This window comes from Puma concolor, chromosome E2, assembly GCF_028749965.1.
Source record: "Puma concolor isolate L17-30 chromosome E2, mPumCon1.1.hap2, whole genome shotgun sequence".
Taxonomy (NCBI): Eukaryota; Metazoa; Chordata; class Mammalia; order Carnivora; family Felidae; genus Puma; species Puma concolor.
The window spans coordinates 5,754,787-5,773,093 of record NC_141681.1 but is presented as its reverse complement, the minus strand read 5'-3'; the positions used below and the strand labels follow the sequence as shown (position 1 = coordinate 5,773,093).

Genomic DNA, 18,307 nt, shown 5'->3' with positions numbered 1-18,307 from the left:
TTTAAGCAGCCTTTGCCACACATCTCTTAGGACACTTAGTTAACGGAGATTGGTGTCTGGGTGGCATCAGAACGCACTACCCACCTCCTCCTGTGAGGTTGAAGCTTTTTGACGACGTGCCGTTTTGTCACATGCAGGGGGCTCACTTGGTGACATCTGCCATCCCTGGAAAGCAGGCAGTTGCCCCAGCTGGGCTCTCAGAAACCCCGGGCCGGTTACAGATCAGAATGTCCATGTCTCAATATACTTCTTGCTTATGACACTGTGGTTTATAAAAAAAATAAAAAAAGGGAGTCTGACCATTTTGGTCGGGTGAAGGAGACGTTTTGGGACGAGGTCAAAGAAATTTCAAGAACAGAATCATTTTGTTGCCTGTGGCACAGAGTGAGCCGTATTTTAGAGCCTCCCCACCCCATCTGAGGCTAGCTGGCCTTTCGTGGAGTTCGAAAGCAGCCCCTCACCACGCCTCACAGGTGTGGCTGCGCTTGAAGTCACAGGGAAGCAAAACTTCAAACACCAGCATGTAAGGTCCTAACACCAGGCGGCACTTTCTTTAATCAGAGACATGCGGCCAAGAGGAAGGGACTGTCTTGGACCAAGTCAAAACAATCATAATCGTTTATCAGCCTTTCATGTTGGCGGCCATGTCCTTCCACCGAAGAAAATGACAGGCTGGCTTGAGACTCTCAACTAGCAGCCTCTAATTCTTTTATGTGCTTTAGAGGGGCTGTTGCTAGTTCATCTGGGAGTGACAGGGTGATTATCATTTATTTTGACACTCAGGAGAATATTATGATGGGGGAGAAGGCAGAAATGTGTTTCAGAGGACCCACACGGGTGTCTATCATATAATTATCTTCCCTCTGCCATCGTGAAGCGCACATAGACATGAGATAAGCATGGATGCGGAAGCCTCTGGGCTGATGGAAATGAGTGGGCCCTTCTTCTGAGAGTCCAGGGTGTGGGCTCGGGCAAAGGGTAAGGCGCCTTTGCGCCAAAGGGCCAAAGGGTGCCCCCCATGGGCATCGGAGCCGCTGTCCTGGTGCCTACCTGCTGAATCCAGTTCCAACGAGGGCCTCCAAGGGCCAAAAATATATCTACATATTCAGAGGTGGTAGTGAAGCGTCACTGACTCTGAAAAATGTGCAGGCAATGTTGTCCACGCTTCTCAGTAACAAGTGCTTTATGGTTTCTGGTCAGTGTGAAATAAGACAAAGCTTGAGTGAATTGCAAGAATGCGATTGTCCTCAACATTGATAGAGGACCTCCTGCATGGAGACACTGAGCTTATGAAGATGAACAGAACACAGTCTGTCCCCTCCGAGAGCTCAAGTTTAGGACCAGGCAGCCCATCACATAAAGATGCTCTTAAAGCGAAGAGGCTCCATCAACAGAGCAGTTAGGGAAACGCTGAGAGTCTGTTCTGTCTTGGAGATTTATGATACACATTTGCTCACTAAAGACAGGAGGCGTCCTCCAGGATAGAAACTTGCGTAACTACGATTATTGTGTGTTTCCCAAATCGGTTTCTCTGCTGAGCTCATGGAACAGAGTTCCTTGGATACAGTTCAGGAAATGCTGGTTTATCCAGCCATGGAAGAACTGGAATTATGAAAATCATGAACCAGCCCCCAGGGGAGGGGCTAGCAAGAGCGGAGTGTTGGGCCCATTGGATGGACTGGGACTCAGGATAGAACCTTGATCCCAGAGGAAGATGAGAGTATCACAGCGTAGCCTACAGCATGTGTGTGTGAGTGTGTGTGTGTGTGAGCACACGTGCATGTGTATGTGTTAGTATAAAGCTGTGATCTTTGCAGCAGAAACCCATATCTGCAAACTAAGACCACAGACACGGTACAAGGGAGAGGGTGAGGCAGGGCAACTCAGAGACGATGGGCAGCTGGGCTCACCGCAGCAGGTACCAGGTTCCGTGGACAGCTCTGTGGTCTGAGGCCATCGCCTACACCCCCATGATGGCTCAGAACCCTGAACAGGTTTGGTAAGAAAAGGCATCCTCCTCAAAACACTCAAAGGACTTGTACCGAGTCCTTTAATATGGTATCCCATGTGACCTTACAAAGACCAAAGAGGAAAGTGTTACTAATATCTTCTTGTTGCAATTGGGGAAACTGAGGCTTGGGTAGGGCTGAATCACTTGCCCATGTTCACACAGCAAAACTTGAACCTAAACGTCACCCAAGGTCATTTTCATCAATGCTACAAATGTGTTGATGAGACTTAGGACGTTATTCAGTCTCTATGGAGGTGGGCCGCAGACATTAATCCTGTTCTGTACCCACATCTGGGCTAGGACAAAGGCAGCACATAAGATCAAGTTCATTTGCTCCCAAACGATTCGTTAAAATAAAAAGCACTTCCTGGGTAAACTTGGGAACATTCCCGTATAACCTTGTGTTAGGTTATGAAATCTGTAACAATAACCACCAAAAAAGACATCATCAGTGAATTTCCTGGTGAAAATTGAAAATCCATGAGCCTCGAGATCTTTTTTCCTTCCCCTTATCCTTTCAATGGGAGCCGTGACACATGCAAGCCTCACGACTTCACTTTTAGACGTCATTTTGCTCGTTCATCTAGGACTTCGATTAAAAGCACATTAAATAGGGCAAAGACTCCATCAGTCAAGCATTCATTGGACATTAACAAAGTGCAAGGCACTGGGTCATACATACTCAACCAGAGACAATTTCCTATGGAATTGATAGTGTTGAGGCCTCCTTCATGCCTCTGGCCACAAGGAACTCGCTTAGCACGTCCCTGGCGAGTTTATAGGCCTGAAAACTGCCTCTGATTTCTGAAGGGATCCTCATTAAAGTGTCTTGTCCTCCTAGACCAGCGAGGCAAATAAGTGTCATCCATCACACCAGTGTCCCTAGATAGGGAGTGGCTGCCTGGACCAGCAGGTTGAGAAAAGGCCCTGATTCCGTTGTGTGCTTCCATGAGAAACAAAGTCCCAGACTGTTTCCTAATATTTTCCAAAGACAAGGGGCAAGATAAGGTAGGGGCAGAAGCCAAGACCTATTTCTTTTTTTATATATAAAATTTTTTAAATGTTTATTTATTTTTGAGAGAGAGGGCGTGAGCAGGGGAGGGGCAGACAGAGAGGCAGACACAGAATCTGAGGCAGGCTCCAGGGTCTGAGCCATCAGCACAGAGCCCAGTGCAGGGCTCAAACCCACAAACCGTGAGATCATGACCTGAGCCGAAGTCAGACACTTAACCGACTGAGCCACCCAGGCGCCCCCAAGATTTCTCTCTTCTTGCCGTGGACCCGGAAGTTTGCCTTGGGACGATTTCACAAAGAAACAAAGAAGTGCAAAGAAACATGGTAGAGTAGAAAATGTGCCTGATATATCTGGCCTAATGGCAACACTGAGACGGCTCTAGAAATCCATTCAACCTTAGGGTGATTGGATCCCCTCATTTGCTTGATCAGTCAGACCTAATGGCTCATAATCTGATTCTGATTGTGGGGAAAAAGTAAAGTGCTTTGGATGGTTTGAGAAGCACTGTTATAGATGGAAAAAGAATAACAGGATGGCAGCCGAGCCAGATGAATTTCATGTTTACTTTACGGTTCAATATTTTCCACATGTGAATACTTCTGGGAACGATTGGACGGTACTGCTTTCATCTGTTACCCGTTAGTTCACATTACCCACATTTTGTGGGTCCAGAAGGGGTCAGAATCCACAGGTGGGCCCTATATTCTTAGAAGAGTAAACTACAACGAAAAGATATAGTTTGGCAGGTCGCCCTAAGCCAAATACGATGGCTCAAGACCCGCAGGTAAATGTGCCTGATTCTGTTCTACCCCATGCTCCTATTGGGCTTGTGAAGTCAATACAGGGAAACCTCACTAAAGTGGAGCAGGGAGGCTGGCAAGGAGAAGGTTGGGAAGGGGAGCGCACCATTCCATATCAATTATAGGAGAATTGTCCAATAGAGACACAACAGAAGAATCATCAACAAGAAAAAATGATCAATTACAGGTCCCGACAAGGAAGGATGTACATTGCATCTAGTTCAAGAAATCGACCACCCCTACAACTCAACCGATGAGTAACTGTCATCACTTTGAACTCTTGCCTTTCTCCAGTGGACTTTCCTTCAATACAACCCCTCCCAACTTCTTCCTTCTTGATAAAATAACATGACTCTCCTTTGTTTGTTGGACTTGCCTATGGCTTTGCAGTAGTTTCCAGGTCCGGAATTGTAATTCTCTGCTATTCCTGAGTAACCCATTATGCTAGTAGAATAACCGGTTGTTTTATTTTTTAGATTAGCAGTATTTATAATTATTCATAATTACGATCTTTTTAGGTTGACACTGAATCACAAAAGTAATACATTCTCCTTGTAAAAATGATCAAAACGTTATAGGTTGCACCAAAATCTTACCTCCTCATCACCATCCTTAATCCCAATCCCCCTTGTTCTTTCCCAGATTTAACCGCTGTTGGGGAGGAAAAGTTTTCCTCTGGCCTTCAAGATTCTTCTGGCTGGTCTAAGAATCAAATTGACATGAGATAGATAAACAGGAGAAAATGGAACAAAAGTTTAGCAACCTGTATACGTCCTACGTACATGGGAGAGGCACAGGCAAATGGAGTCATTTCCTGAAATGGCTGAAGCCATCACCTTAAATACCATCTTCAGCTAAAGATGGGGAGACGTAGGGGGAGAGGGGTGAGTTATGGGAGGTGACCAGGAAAAGTACAGTCAAGGAGGGTAGGGTTGTTATACGGGTTTAAGTCCCTGCCTTCTCCATTGATAAGAGTTTGTCAAGATTTAGAGTCATCCTCCTTTTACTGGTACACCGAGGGCAATACCAGTAAATGAAGATTTCCCTTACAAATGTAAATGTTCCTTCCAAAAGGTGTAACTTCTTGATTTTCAGAACTTCTCTTGTGACTGCAGCTTTTTAACAATAACCAGCTTAAAACGATCAATATGCCAAAGAGTCATATCTTGGGTGGCGAGATTTGCTCCCCTTCACCACCATGACCCATGTGAAGTCCACTTTCGTAGACCTTCTATGCTTTTATGGACATAAACTGTATCTGCAAAATACATATAAAGTATTGTGGCAATTTCTATGTGCAAGCAGGTTCGCAAAAATGATACCATACTATGGGTAACATTCTTCAACCTGATAATTTCACATGGTACTCTTAGAGAGCCTTCCATGTTAGAGCACATTAGACCTCCAACCTTTTTCTGCCCGCTACAAATTTTTTCATAGTGTCGGGAATCCCATCATTTTAGCAAATCCTCTGTTGTTTGGACAGTGAGGTTGTTGGCAAATCTTTCACCATGATGGATAATCCTGCAGTGAACATCCTGCAAGAACGCTTTGTCGACACACGCAAGTGTTTCTTTTTTTTTTTTTTAAGTCTATTTATTTATTTTGAGAGAGAGAGAGAGAGAGAGAGAGCACGCGCACGTGAGAGAGGGAGAGAGAGAATCCCAAGCAGGCTTCATACTTTTAGCGTGCAGCCTGACACAGGGCTCGATCCCACAAACTGTGAGATCGTGACCTGAGCCGAAATCATGAGTCAGACACTTAACCAAGTGAGCCACCCAGACGCCCCCCTCCATGCAAATATTTCTTGACAGTAGATGCCAAATGGGTACATATTTTTATTTATTTATTTATTTATTTATTTATTTATTTATTTATTTATTTATAATATGAAGTTTATTGTCAAATTTCTGCTCATCCCAACAGGTACCCTCCTCAATACCCATCACCCACCCTCCCCTCCCTCCCACCCCCCCCATCAACCCTCAGTTCTCAGTTTTTAAGAGTCTCTTATGTTGTGGCTCCCTCCCTCTCTAACCTTTTTTTTTTCCTTCCCCTCCCCCACGGTCTTCTGTTAAGTTTCTCAGGATCCACATAAGAGTGAAAACACATGGTATCTGTCTTTCTCTGTATGACGTATTTCACTTAGCATCACACTCTCCAGTTCCATCCACGTTGCTACAAAAGGCCAGATTTCATTCTTTCTCATTGCCACGTAGTATTCCATTGTGTGTATAAACCACAGGTTCTTTATCCATTCATCGGCTGATGGACATTTAGGCTCTTTCCATAATTTGGCTATTGTTGAAAGTGCTGCTGTAAACATTGGGGTACAAGTTCCCCTGTGCATCAGCACTCCTGTATCCCTTGGGTAAATTCCTAGTAGTAGTGCTGTTGCTGGGTCATAGGGTAGATCTAAGTAGTTGCTGCTCCAAAGTCCTCCAATGTGGCAAACACCAATTCTGCGTCTCAGCTGTGTATGAGCCAGCCCGGTGTCGCACATCCTTACCAACCTTTGCCATCGTCCTCCTCTATCCCTATGTTGTCTTCATCTCTGAACCGCCTATGACAGTGTGGCTGCCATATAGTGGGGGGCTGAAATAACGTTTGGTCACGTTCCCTTTAACCGGAACATCTTTTCCCACTGAGGACCCTCTCCTTCGCGTGGCTTACACCTACTCACTCCTTAGGTGCCTGCACTGGAACCTTTCCTGAACCTCGGGCTAGATGAAGTTGTTCTCTTATGTATTCATAATGCTGTCTCTCAATGCACTTGTGACGGTTCGCTATTTTTTTAATCTGCTGTCACTCTTACTGACCCCCGACCTGCTGGACACCAGAGAATGCCTTTCCTCACCTCTGTTTCCTCATCACCCAGCCCAGAACCCCACATGTAATCGGCATTTAATAAGAGCTTTTAAAATAAAGGCCATTGTCATGCAGCCACATTCACAATTGAATGAAAGCCCGTGAAAATAAACAGCATATCAGCAGAAGGAAAAATTAAGCTGTCAGTCTGCTGAACGGCAAAGATTTCTTTTCTTTATTTCAGGTCTTTTAATGTGACGAGGGAGAGTCAAAGAAAAGCAAAAACACAACATGGTTCTGGAAATGCTTTCCTTTTTAATTTGGAAAGTGACTGGTGCATCAGTCTCTGACGATTGCTGGGGAAGGGGGGTCTCTGCCCATCGCTGTCCCCCGAGTGACCGTCTCCTGCCCTTCTCCCCTGCCCCCCCCCCCCTTAGGGACCACAGTGATGCGGATGACAGCCTTTGATGCCGATGACCCGGCCACAGATAATGCCCTTCTGCGGTACAATATCCGTCAGCAGACGCCTGACAAGCCGTCTCCAAACATGTTCTACATCGATCCTGAAAAAGGGGACATCGTCACCGTCGTGTCACCTGCCTTGCTGGACCGAGAGGTGAGCTGAAAGGCACACATCTTTTTTCATGAGAAGCAAACGCGGCTCTCACAGGGGCGATGGCGTACGGCTTCAGGCAAAGGCACTTTACGCAGAGAGGTGGAAATGAGGTGCTTACACGTGGTTGGTTGCGGGGGGGAATCCGTAAAGGGAAATGAGGTATCATGTGAACCAAAACCACACACTCTAAAAGGTCACACACATCCTTGGAATTATTTGTATTCCTTCCACCCGATGCCTCGGTTTCCTCCTGAAGCACTTACTCATGAGTCCTCATAATGGGACTCTATCCTTACCTACCTTCCAGAGGAAGCGGATGGGACAAAGGAGGGAAGGGCAGGCAGGGAGGTAGGAGAGGGACAGAGAGGAGGGAGGTGGCTTTGCCCAAGATCACAGAGTCAGGTGGCTTGGACTTCTCTTCTTTCCCAAACCCTCTGTCACTGTGTCCCCCCGGAACCCCTCTCTCCTGCTTCACCCTTAGGCTGTCGCTGGGAACCGTCACCCATCACGTAGGTCACATGTCACACACAGGCGACCCAGGGAACTCGGCCAGTCCACCCCCTTGCTCTTTGGTTTTACCTAGGCTGCTTTCAGGTTTTCACGTTAGTGGCCGTGTCAAAATATTTAGATTTCATATTTATTTTTCAAAATTTCCAACTTCCAGCCTTCCTGAAAATCACAAATTCTGGAAGTTTCCACACGTGGACAGTCGGTTACATCAGATGTGGCAGTCAGATGGAGCTGGTGGTCTCAGTCCCGTGTATGTGGGGTGTGGGCTCCTTCCCAGCTCACGCCCCCCCACATGTGCCCCCTGGTCCTGGCCCCCCCTCCTGAGTCACATGTCCCTCTGTAGCTCCCCACAGGCTCCCCTCAGTAGGAGAGACTCCTGGCCCGTCAAACACAGCATATTCAACCAACTTAGGGACTCCCCTCTGTCCCCCACCGCCTCCACCCGCCCCAGATCTCCCATCCTGGAATTCTTTGTTGCCAACATGGCATCATCCCACAGACCTTCCACAAGCAGCACCTGCCCCTCGGAAACTGCTGGGTTTTCGGAATGGGCTCTGTGCATTTCCTTGGGTCAGAAATGCCTTCTCTCCTTTCTGCTTTTCCACACTGTAGCTTCTGCCCAGAATCTGGGTTCGAGCCACTGTCTTTAAGTCAGTGAAGCATCCAACTTCGGCTCAGGTCGTGATCTCACGTTTGTGGGTTCCAGCCCTTCGAAGGGCTTTGCAGTGGCTGCATGGAGCCTGCTTGGGATTCTGTGGCTCCCTCTCTTTCTCTCCCTTCCCCACTCACACTCTGTGTCTCTCTCTCTGTCTCTCCCTCCCTCTCAAAAATAAATAAACATTAAAAAACAGTTAAAAAAAAAAAGAATATCCCCCTCCTGGGGTGCCTGGGCGGCCTCAGTCACTGAAGCATATGACTCTTGATTTCAGCTCAGGTCATGATCTCACAGTTCATGGGTTCGAGCCCCATGTCAGGCTGTGCACTGATAGCTTGGAGCCTGCTTGGAATTCTCTCTCTCTTTCCCTCTCTCTCTGCCCCTCCCCTATTCGCTCACTCTCTACATACATACATACATACATACATAACCTAACTAACAAACTTAAAAAAAAAAGAATACCCCTTCCTCTGGGTCTAGAGTACTGCCCAACACAGTAGCCACTAGTCCTGTGCAGTTATTTAAATTTTCATTTGCATTCATTGAAATGAAAATGTAAAAATGCATCAGCCAGGACAGGTATGGAATCTTGTCACCGTCACAGAAAGTTCTGGTGGCCTCGACTGTAAACTTAACGGAGAGCAGATGCTGCGATCCTCTGCGTGTCTTAGCCCCACTGCTCCAAGCACCGTTGGAGCACTGCTAACAATCTTCATTATACGTCTTTTGCGGTACAGGCAAGAATGCGTTGGAAAGGAAGATTTTGCCCTTCGGGGGTGGGAATCAGTAGCTAGGAAGAGAACTTACTGGAAGGGAGGGAGAGGATGAGATCTTTATTGAAACTGTGGCTGTCACTTGGAAAATGTCATCGTTACTAGTTAAAGGTAGGCAAACGGCGGGGGGCAAGGAACGTACGGAGTCCTTCTCCTTTGTCCTGTCTCCCTTCCCTTTCCAGCCCTCCATGTTTTTATGACTGCTCGATTCATTGTCTTCCTCAGAGGCAAGGAATGACTTTCCACCTCTGTCTATTCCCTGCCCAGCATGCATGTGCACACGCATGTGGACACACACACACGCACCAGCTTTCCCATAACCCCTAATTCTCCCAAAGACACTTGCAGATTTTTGCAAGGCATAGATGCAATGCAGTGATTTCCGCAGCTCAGCGTCTATTTTTACTGACAGAATACGTGTTGTAAGTCTCTATTTATAAACCAAAGTGATAATATAGTGGATTCTTCCATTTTTAAGGTTTATCGGGGGGCCAGATGTGTTTTAAGCTCATGATCTCTTCATTCGGGTTTTTGTCAACTTGCAATAAATACGCAATTATGGGAGGTGAATGAAGCGTTACTAGCCACGATGCATAAACAGCTCCCCCCCCCCCGAAAGATAGACACAGTTTAACTGAAATTGGAAAATCAATGAAAATGAATGAAGAGTGTCACTTCTCTGTGAGGGTTTCCAGAGTTCACTGCTGACCCAGGCAACATCAGTGCAATCTGAAGGAAAGAAACGTCCCCGAATGTAGGCAAGCCTTGACTATCCACTGTTGCTGCGGTAAGCTTCTCCCCCGCAAGTTTGCTGAAAGGGTAAAACGTGACTCCGCGTTGCTCGTCTTTATTTATTTTTTTTTTTAATTTTTTTTCAACGTTTTTTATTTATTTTTGGGACAGAGAGAGACAGAGCATGAACGGGGGAGGGGCAGAGAGAGGGGGAGACACAGAATCGGAAGCAGGCTCCAGGCTCCGAGCCATCAGCCCAGAGCCCGACGCGGGGCTTGAACTCACGGACCGCGAGATCGTGACCTGGCTGAAGTCGGAGGCTTAACCGACTGCGCCACCCAGGCGCCCCACGCGTTGCTCGTCTTTAAAGGGACAGGACTTGCACACGGCACTTGTAAGCTCACTGCGCCTTTCCTGGATCACGTGCCTACGACGGGCCCCTCCAGCAGGGCTGGAGAATTGTTTGTCATTATTTCTGGACAACTTCTGAGTAGGCGTCCTGTCTCGGGTGTGGTTTTAAAGTCTACTGCTGGACCATCCGAGCAGAACATTTAAAACGTGTATGCACTGGAGCACCGGGGTGGCTCAGTCAGTTAAGCGTCCGACTCTTGATTTGGGCCCAGGTCGTGATCTCCCAGTTCCCAAGTTCGAGCCCCTCATCGGGCTTTGCACAGATCCTGCTTGGGATTCTTCCTCTCTCCCTGCCTTTCTCCCGCTTGTGCTCTCCCTGTCTCTCAAAATAAATAAATAGAAACTTTTTTAAAAAAATTAAAAAATATGGGGTGCCTGGGCGGCTCGGTCGGTTAAGCCTCCAACTTCGGCTCAAGTCATGATCTCGTGGTCCATGAGTTCGAGCCCCGCGTCCGGTCTGTGCCGACAGATTTTTAAGAAAATATTCCACTGGGACCCCTGCAATACAGTGAATGTAAACAAATGGGTCGGGGACTTCGAAAGCTGGGGCCCCTGAGACGATACAAATGGTTTGGTCCTGTTTGGGCCCCACCTGCTTGGGCTTAGAGGATCTGGAAGCTCGCTGGCTCTGGCATCATGAGCTCAGCTGATACGATGTAAATTTTCCCTTTGCTTTTCCATTTAGTACCTTTCCTTTACTGTGTACGAACCCAAGGAGGACCCTGGCAGGTGACGCAAGACTCCAGGGAGGCAGCGGGCACTGTTTTCTTTGAACCTGCCTTTCCCATATTTACTTTGTCCTGAAGCGTGTTGATGAGGACAGCCGAGGACGCCGATAAATTATCTTTAATGTCACCATCTCGGTCACTGCCTTTTCTTCCCACCACTGCTCCTCAGGATGTCTCCAGTGGGGCCAGCTGAGGCAGGTGCCCTCACTGATCTGCCCCCATCCGTACTCTGAGGAGGGAAGGGATTGTGCCCATCTTCTTCCCTGACACATTCCCAGTCCTTAGCACATGACGGATGCCCAACAAATATTTACTGAGCAGTAAAGGGAAGGAAGGGCAGGAGGGAAGGGAAGCAGGCTCAGAGTGAGTAGCATCTCTATGTGTGCAGGCTGCTGTCTGGCAGGGTCCTTGCCTTTCATTTCCCGCTGCATGTGGGGCCGTGTGGCCTCTGGACCTGCAGGGCATGCACAGAGCTGGGAGTGAGACCACCTGTCGCTCACTGGCTTTGGGTCAGGCGAAAATGCTAGAAGGAAGCTCACCTGCTGTCTCCATCTTCTGAGGCCCCATAACTGACCCCCTCCTTTTCCTCCTAACCGTGTCAGGCAGCTGACTTGGCTTCCCATTCGGGGGGCCACCACTGCTAAATAGATGCCATTGGGCTTGGTGGGTTTGTTCCACTTGGTCCCCAAATGGTGACAAGTGGAGTCAACTGTGACAGAGTTTCTCAAAGTTTTCTGAGGAGCCTTAGAAATCTCAGTGCTCCAGGGCCACCTGGGCAGCTCAGTCAGTTGAGTGTCCGACTCCTGATTTCGGCTCAGGTCATGATGCCAGGGTCGTGGGATCGAGCCCCAGGTCTGGCTCTGTGCTGATGCCTACTTAAAACTCTTTCTCTTTCCCTTTGCCCCTCTCCCGACTCGCTTTCTCTAAAGTAAAATAAAATAACTTAAAAAAAATTTTTTTTTAAAGAAAGAAATCACAGTGCTTCAGCCGAAGCCTAGAGCCATAAAATCAGAGTCTCAGGCGGTAGAACAGTCATCGGTAGTTTAAAAGAATAATCCCAGGTGATCCAAATGTGCGACAAGTTGAGGAGTCCCTGCCTTTGGAGACCATGTTTCAGTGTGGTTGCTGACCCCGTAATGTAAACTGAGCATGTTTGTTTCCCTGGATGGCCGTAACAATGTACCACAAGCCAGGTGGCTTAAAACGACACACATTTCTTCTCTCACAGCTCTGGAGGCCAGAAGTCTCAAACCAGCGTGTTGGTGGGGCCAGGCTCCCTTTGAAGTCTCCAGGGGAGGATCCTCTCTTGCCTCTTCCAGCTTCTGGTGGTTCCCAGCCATCTTTAGTGTTCCTGGGCTTGTAGACACACGCTTCCAACCTCACCCTTCGTCTTACATGCCCTCCTTCTGACTGTGTGCTTTCTCATGGTCTTGCCTCTGTGCATACGTGGGTCTTCTTATAAGACACCAGTCACGTTGGATTAGGACCTCCCTTAATGACCTCATCTTTACTTGGTTGTATTTGCAAAGACCCTCCTTCCAAATAAGGCCATGTTCACAGGTACGAGGGGTTAGGACTTAAACATATCTTTTTAGGGGACATAATTCAATCCGTAATGGTGAGATAATTGGCCTCTCCTTGCCTTAGTTATTCATCAGTGGGGTGGGAATAATAGCACCTGCGCTAAATGAGTTGGTGAGGATCAAATGTGCTAAAACACATAAAGCGCATTGTCTATTCTCAATACAAGCTGCCGTAACTATCATTATTCATTGTCGCAGTAAATTGTAAACGTGGGTAGTGAGTTCCCCGTTGAGGGATGTCTTCAGACAGACTGCCCTTGGTAGGATGTCATACAAGGGATTCAGTTCATCAGTAAAGGTTAGATCCTTGATGTGTTTTCTGCCCTTGAGACTGTAGTTATTGAAAACATTTATTGAATATCTTCAAGGTACAATGTGCCTTGCAGGATGCTGCCCGGGAGACTCAATCTCCTACCTGGCCAGCTGTGGGACCTTGGGCAAATCATTGACCCTCTCTGGGCCTATTTCCTCATCAGGAATGACTGTGATCATGACCTCTGCACACCACCTCTCTCACGGCTTCAAGATGTGCATCCTTTCCTCTAGTCTTGCAAACAGCGAACACAGTTATTACATGTGTCACACCTCCTGTGGCTGCCGATCACCCAGGCTCCAGTTCCCTCAGCTCCTGCCGAGACCTTGACTATTGTTTCTACCCACATGTTGCCAATGCAAAAAGACTCTTTCCAAATTGTGCAGGCCAGATTCGCTGTCTTCTGGGCATCAGGCCTCTTCACCTTTCCTGATGCTGGGCCGGGTTCTGTGGCCATCCCTTAGATTCACAGCTGGATTGTGAGAGCAGGTGCAGTGACCACTTACTGCCCTTCTGTTTTCATAAGCTCAGCGTTAATAGACATCAAATTTTACTTGGAAACTCGGTGCGTTTTCCAGTGCAAGGTCCTCTGATTGCTTTTTCTGAAACCATATGGGAACATAAACTACCTGAAGAAGGAGATCTTGGATCTTTGTCCCATCTCTGTATTCTCACTGCCAAATTTAAGAGCCAGATAAATAATAGGCACTCAGCAAAGATTTGTTGGATGGATGGGTTGATGGATGGATGGCCTGTGTTCCTTCAGTCTGTATGTATGAGTAAATAGTTTACAGATGATCTTAGAATTTCCTGCAAGATCTACCGCCCTAGCATGGGTATACAAACAGAGGAAATGATTTTGTTTTAGTTGAGAGCCTAGTCTCGCCCTTGTGTAATCATCCAGTAATCGAATCTACTCACTTTCGCCTACCTTGTGTCAGGACTGCACTAGGCTCTAAGAAATACCTTGGCGAATGGGATGGGCGTGAGGATCTGTGTCTCTTGCTTAAATGTTTGGGGAAACGTTTAGAGAAAATAAGAGCCATATATCCTACTAAACGAAATTGGGTTCATCTGGGGCACTGTTTTATTCTTTTCCATAACCACACTCAGCCCCTCGTTCTGACAGCTCTGTCTATGTTTTTAAACTATGTCTGGCTGCGCTACAAAATAAAATCAGATAAAGGTCCCTAACGTTTGAAAAATGGTTTATTTAGTTGATCATCTTGGCTGGGAGACCGAAATTCATCAGCTGAAATCTGCCAACTTTTCTGAACACGGCCACAATTTGAAACCACTCAGAGTAGCTAATGGTCAGTTTGGGAGCTCTGTTTGTCTTTTTGGTTCCTTCCTTCTCCTCCTCCTCCTCTTTTTTCTTTTTTTTTTTTTTAATGTTTTATTTATTTTTGAGATAGAGACAGAGAATGAGCAGGGGAGGGGCAGAGAGAGAGAGGGAGACACAGAATCCGAAGCAGGCTCCGAGCTGTCAGCACAGAGCCGGGTGCGGGGCTCAAAGTCACAAACCGCGAAATCACGACCTGAGCCGAAGTCAGACGCTTAACCGACTGAGTCACCCAGGAGCCCCTCTTTTTTTCTTTTTTTAACAAATAGAGACATTTTCCTAAAGAGGCCCTTGAAATTCGATCTTAACACTTGCATTGTGAGAGTATCATTAAGTCTTTTTAAGGGGTTTGAGCACTTTTCTATCTTTATTTGAATTCACCTTCGACTTAATATGTATTGTCCTCTAGATGATCTAAGGGAACTGGTAGCCTACTCGTAAGAATGTACATCCAGTAAGAGATATTAGGCCTGTGAATGTAATTTATTTTCTATTTTCAGCTGGTAAAGGACTTTCTGAAACTTTGTAATGCCCCCAATTTTTAGGCCAAATGGGAAAACAGAGAATTTCCTTCCTTCTTTCCATGGCAAGTGTCACGTAAGACTTATTTTTAGATTTATGTGCGTGTACTTGCTATGAGAGATTCAGGAGTCCTTGATTATGTCAGGGAAAACTGACGAAGGTTAGAGGGAGCATGGTATGGAAAATGGTCAATTGACATTGGGCATGTGGCTGCGCATCTGAGGAGAACTCAGATGTGTTGGGTCCAGGTGATCCAAGTCAAAATATTGTCACGTAGGCCGCATCTCCAGAAACATAGTAAAGAAACCTGTGAAAATGACGCTATCGAGTCAAGCTGCCCGAAAATAAAGGAATAATCCTAAGGGGTAGCATTTCCTTCCTTGCCTTGAATGAAAGAAAAAAATAGCCATCACACTCTCAGTAAATAAATGTTTTCAGCCGGCTCTGATCTCATGCTAATACTTTTCTCATTATCATCATGTTTAAAACATTGGCAGTAATTATACACAATTCAATCACACTGTCAAGAATATTCTCTTTCTTTATTTCGGTGGGCGGGACCAGAATTATTCAGATAGCAGCATTCCTCCCCATTTCTGTGAGCTATTTACTCATAAATATTTTTGTTGGGATAATTTTCTCCAGTTTTTTTTTTCTTATCACTTGCTGCTGAGAAAATGGGGAAGGGGAGTAGATGTAAATAAATTGTCTTATTATTTTTAAAATAACACATTATCCTTGCAAATGAAACACAGATGGTGAACTACCCTATGTGAATCACACTTGCTCTGTTGTGTCAGCAAATAAAGTGGAATGGGATGTTGACGAGGCATGATGCTAACTGAGCCCTGGGGTCTGAGATTCAGTCGCCAGCCGGCCGGCGTCCTGCTGATGGCATTGGGTTTGGAGACGGGGAGTCGGCGCCCTCCCTGGTGAACTTCTGCACTTGCCCGCTCTGGATCAATTCTAGCAGGAGACTGTGGTGAGTCTCCACTGTGTTGGCGCCCCTAACCATTTCCCCCATCCTCCGAGGTTGGTCCATCCAGCCATGAGAGCAAGGGCGGTCTCTAGTCACCTGGCTGAAACCTGGTCTGAGTCATGGGTCAAGGGCACGGGAGCCGGCTTCAGACTCTATGGATTCGTAGACTACTCATACCTCTTACCAGCTGTGAGAAGCTGGCAGGTCAGTTAGCCTCTCCAAACCTTGGTTCTTGATCTGCTACTCATGAGCATGATCACAGTTTCACGTCACAGGCTTATCAGGAAGATGAAGTTAGAGGGGCGCCTGGGTGTCTCAGTCGGTTAAGATCCAACTCGATCTCAGCTCACGTCTTGGTTCATGAGTTCGAACCCCATGCCTGGCTTTGTGCTGACAGTGCAAGGCCTGCTTGGGAGTCTCTCTCTCTCTCCCTGTCTCTCTGCCCCTTCCCCTCTTGCACTTTCTCTCTCTCTCTCTCTCTCTCTCTCTCTCTCTCTCTCTCACACACACACACACACACACAGAGTAAATAAATAAACTTTAAAAAAAAAAGGAAGATTAAATAAGATATGTCAAGCACTTAGCACCCTGTAAATGTCAGTGGATATTAGTTATTTTCATGATGGACAATGAGATTGAAGAAGAAGCATGGAGGTGGGATTTTCTTCCTCTGGAAGGGAGTCCACTTACTTTCCGGCCACAAGGCAGAGAATCTGGCAGCCTTATAAAGTTCCGTGGAACACCGAGGTAATCCACCTCCCAAAATCCAGACATGAATGTCAACGCATGTGTATCGAGCGCCCATCAGAGTGTCTTGCTGAATCCATGACGGACTGCCAGATGCCAGGGACGCGGAGATCAAGCTGCCTGGTGATAAAGTAAAGCAGACCTACCAGCAGCAAACACACAGGGAGATGTGCTGTTTGAACTGAGCCTCAACGCATGGATGGAAAGCCGCAGCCAACGAGCTGAGGGAAGGGCATCCCGGGGATGGGAACAGCATGGGCAAAGGCTTGACACGTTCATACATGACTTGAAGAGAGGCAGGGAGCTGAGGGTGTCCTAGGGAGATACCGGACGAGGGCAGGGAGTTGGCACAAGATTGTAGAGGGCTTCGAATGTCATCCTAAGGATTATGGATGTGTCCTCACGTAAATGCAATGCCACCAACTGTATTTAAACATTAAACACTGCTCTGTTAAACGTGGTGCCCTCGGAGCTGTAACTTGGAGGGAAAGCTGGTGAACGGGAGGGGAGACCATCAGTAAAGCAGATGCATTTTGGAGGCAGCTCGAGAATGCTTGGTAAATGATGAGTAGCTGATTCATGGATTTCTAGCCTTCTCAAGGGGAGAGACAAGGAGCTACCACTTGAACCTAAATTCCGCAGGTTGTTAATAAATGAATAAACACGAGCCTACTTCATATCTCTGTTCTTGTGTGTCTTAGAGCATTAGACAATCAGTAGCTGCTCAGCACATGTTGAATCAAGAGACACTTAGGTTTGTCATTAAGACAGATTCATCTTTTTGTGTTTGACGAATGTGTAATTCTCTAAGCTTTATCTTCTCTGTGTCTCTTTTTTTTTATATGGTAAAAATAACTTAAAATGCAGGGTGATGATGAGTTTAGAGTGCTTGTGTTTTTCCATCATTTTAAATCTCTCCATCTTACTTTATGTGAAGTACCCTAAAAACTGAAGAACTTTTTCTTTTTTGGGAAAAGTTCTTTTAGAGAATGTAGATTTCTCCTTATCAGCCAAGAACTATGATTAGCACAGAAAGGCACGTTTTACTTCACTGACACATTTTCCAGTTACCGTACTCAAATCACATCGCTCTCAATCCCATCCCTGTTCACAGTCCCAGTTGGAGAGATACACCCCAGTTTTGGAAGAATGTCGAGTTAGGGGCGCCTGCATGGCTGAGTCAGTTGAGTGGCCAACTTTTGACGTCAGCTCAGGTCATGATCCCGGGGCTGTGGGATTGAGCCCCGCTTTGGGGCTGGAGCCCGCTGGAGCTGGAGCCTGCTGAGGATTCTCTCTCTCTCTCTCTACCCCTCCCCTGCTTGCACGCACATTCTCTCTTCTCTCTCTTTCTCCCAAATTGAAAGGAAGGAAGGGAGGGAGAGACCCAGGAAGAAGGGCAAGTTGTCTCGTTCTATTGTGGCTTTGAACTGGTGGAGAAAACAGGAGGCGCTTTGCCATATTGAGACCTGTCGTTTAAGGGAAAAGGCGTTGATGGAAAGTCTTTGGAAAGCAGCTCGTTCAAACCTGCTCTTACTGTGCCTGGCCCCTAGTCGGGACCTGAGTGGTTAGGGTCGCTATGTTCTGCTTCTGCTGCAAAGCATTTCCAGGGAAGGTGAGCGGGAGGCTTGGATTAAGGCAAGCTAGCGATAGAGCGTTTCAAGACACGAGGGTGTCTCAAAAGGCCTGGGACCCACATTTCTTTCACTTGTGTTTTCAGGGAGACCTCTCATTTGCTGCACGTTTGCCATAGGATAAAAGCTTG

The 18,307-nt window shown here is 46.8% G+C and overlaps 1 protein-coding gene across 1 annotated transcript in view; it reads left to right on the top strand.

Annotated features, from left to right (window-relative positions):
• Positions 1 to 18,307, top strand: part of CDH13 (cadherin 13) — a 1,039,261-nt gene that overhangs the window by 783,437 nt on the left and 237,517 nt on the right. Inside the window, exon 7 of the mRNA XM_086688815.1 lies at positions 7,072 to 7,250. Coding sequence (XP_086544941.1) covers positions 7,072 to 7,250 — 179 coding nt within the window. The remainder of the gene's footprint in view (positions 1 to 7,071; positions 7,251 to 18,307) is intronic.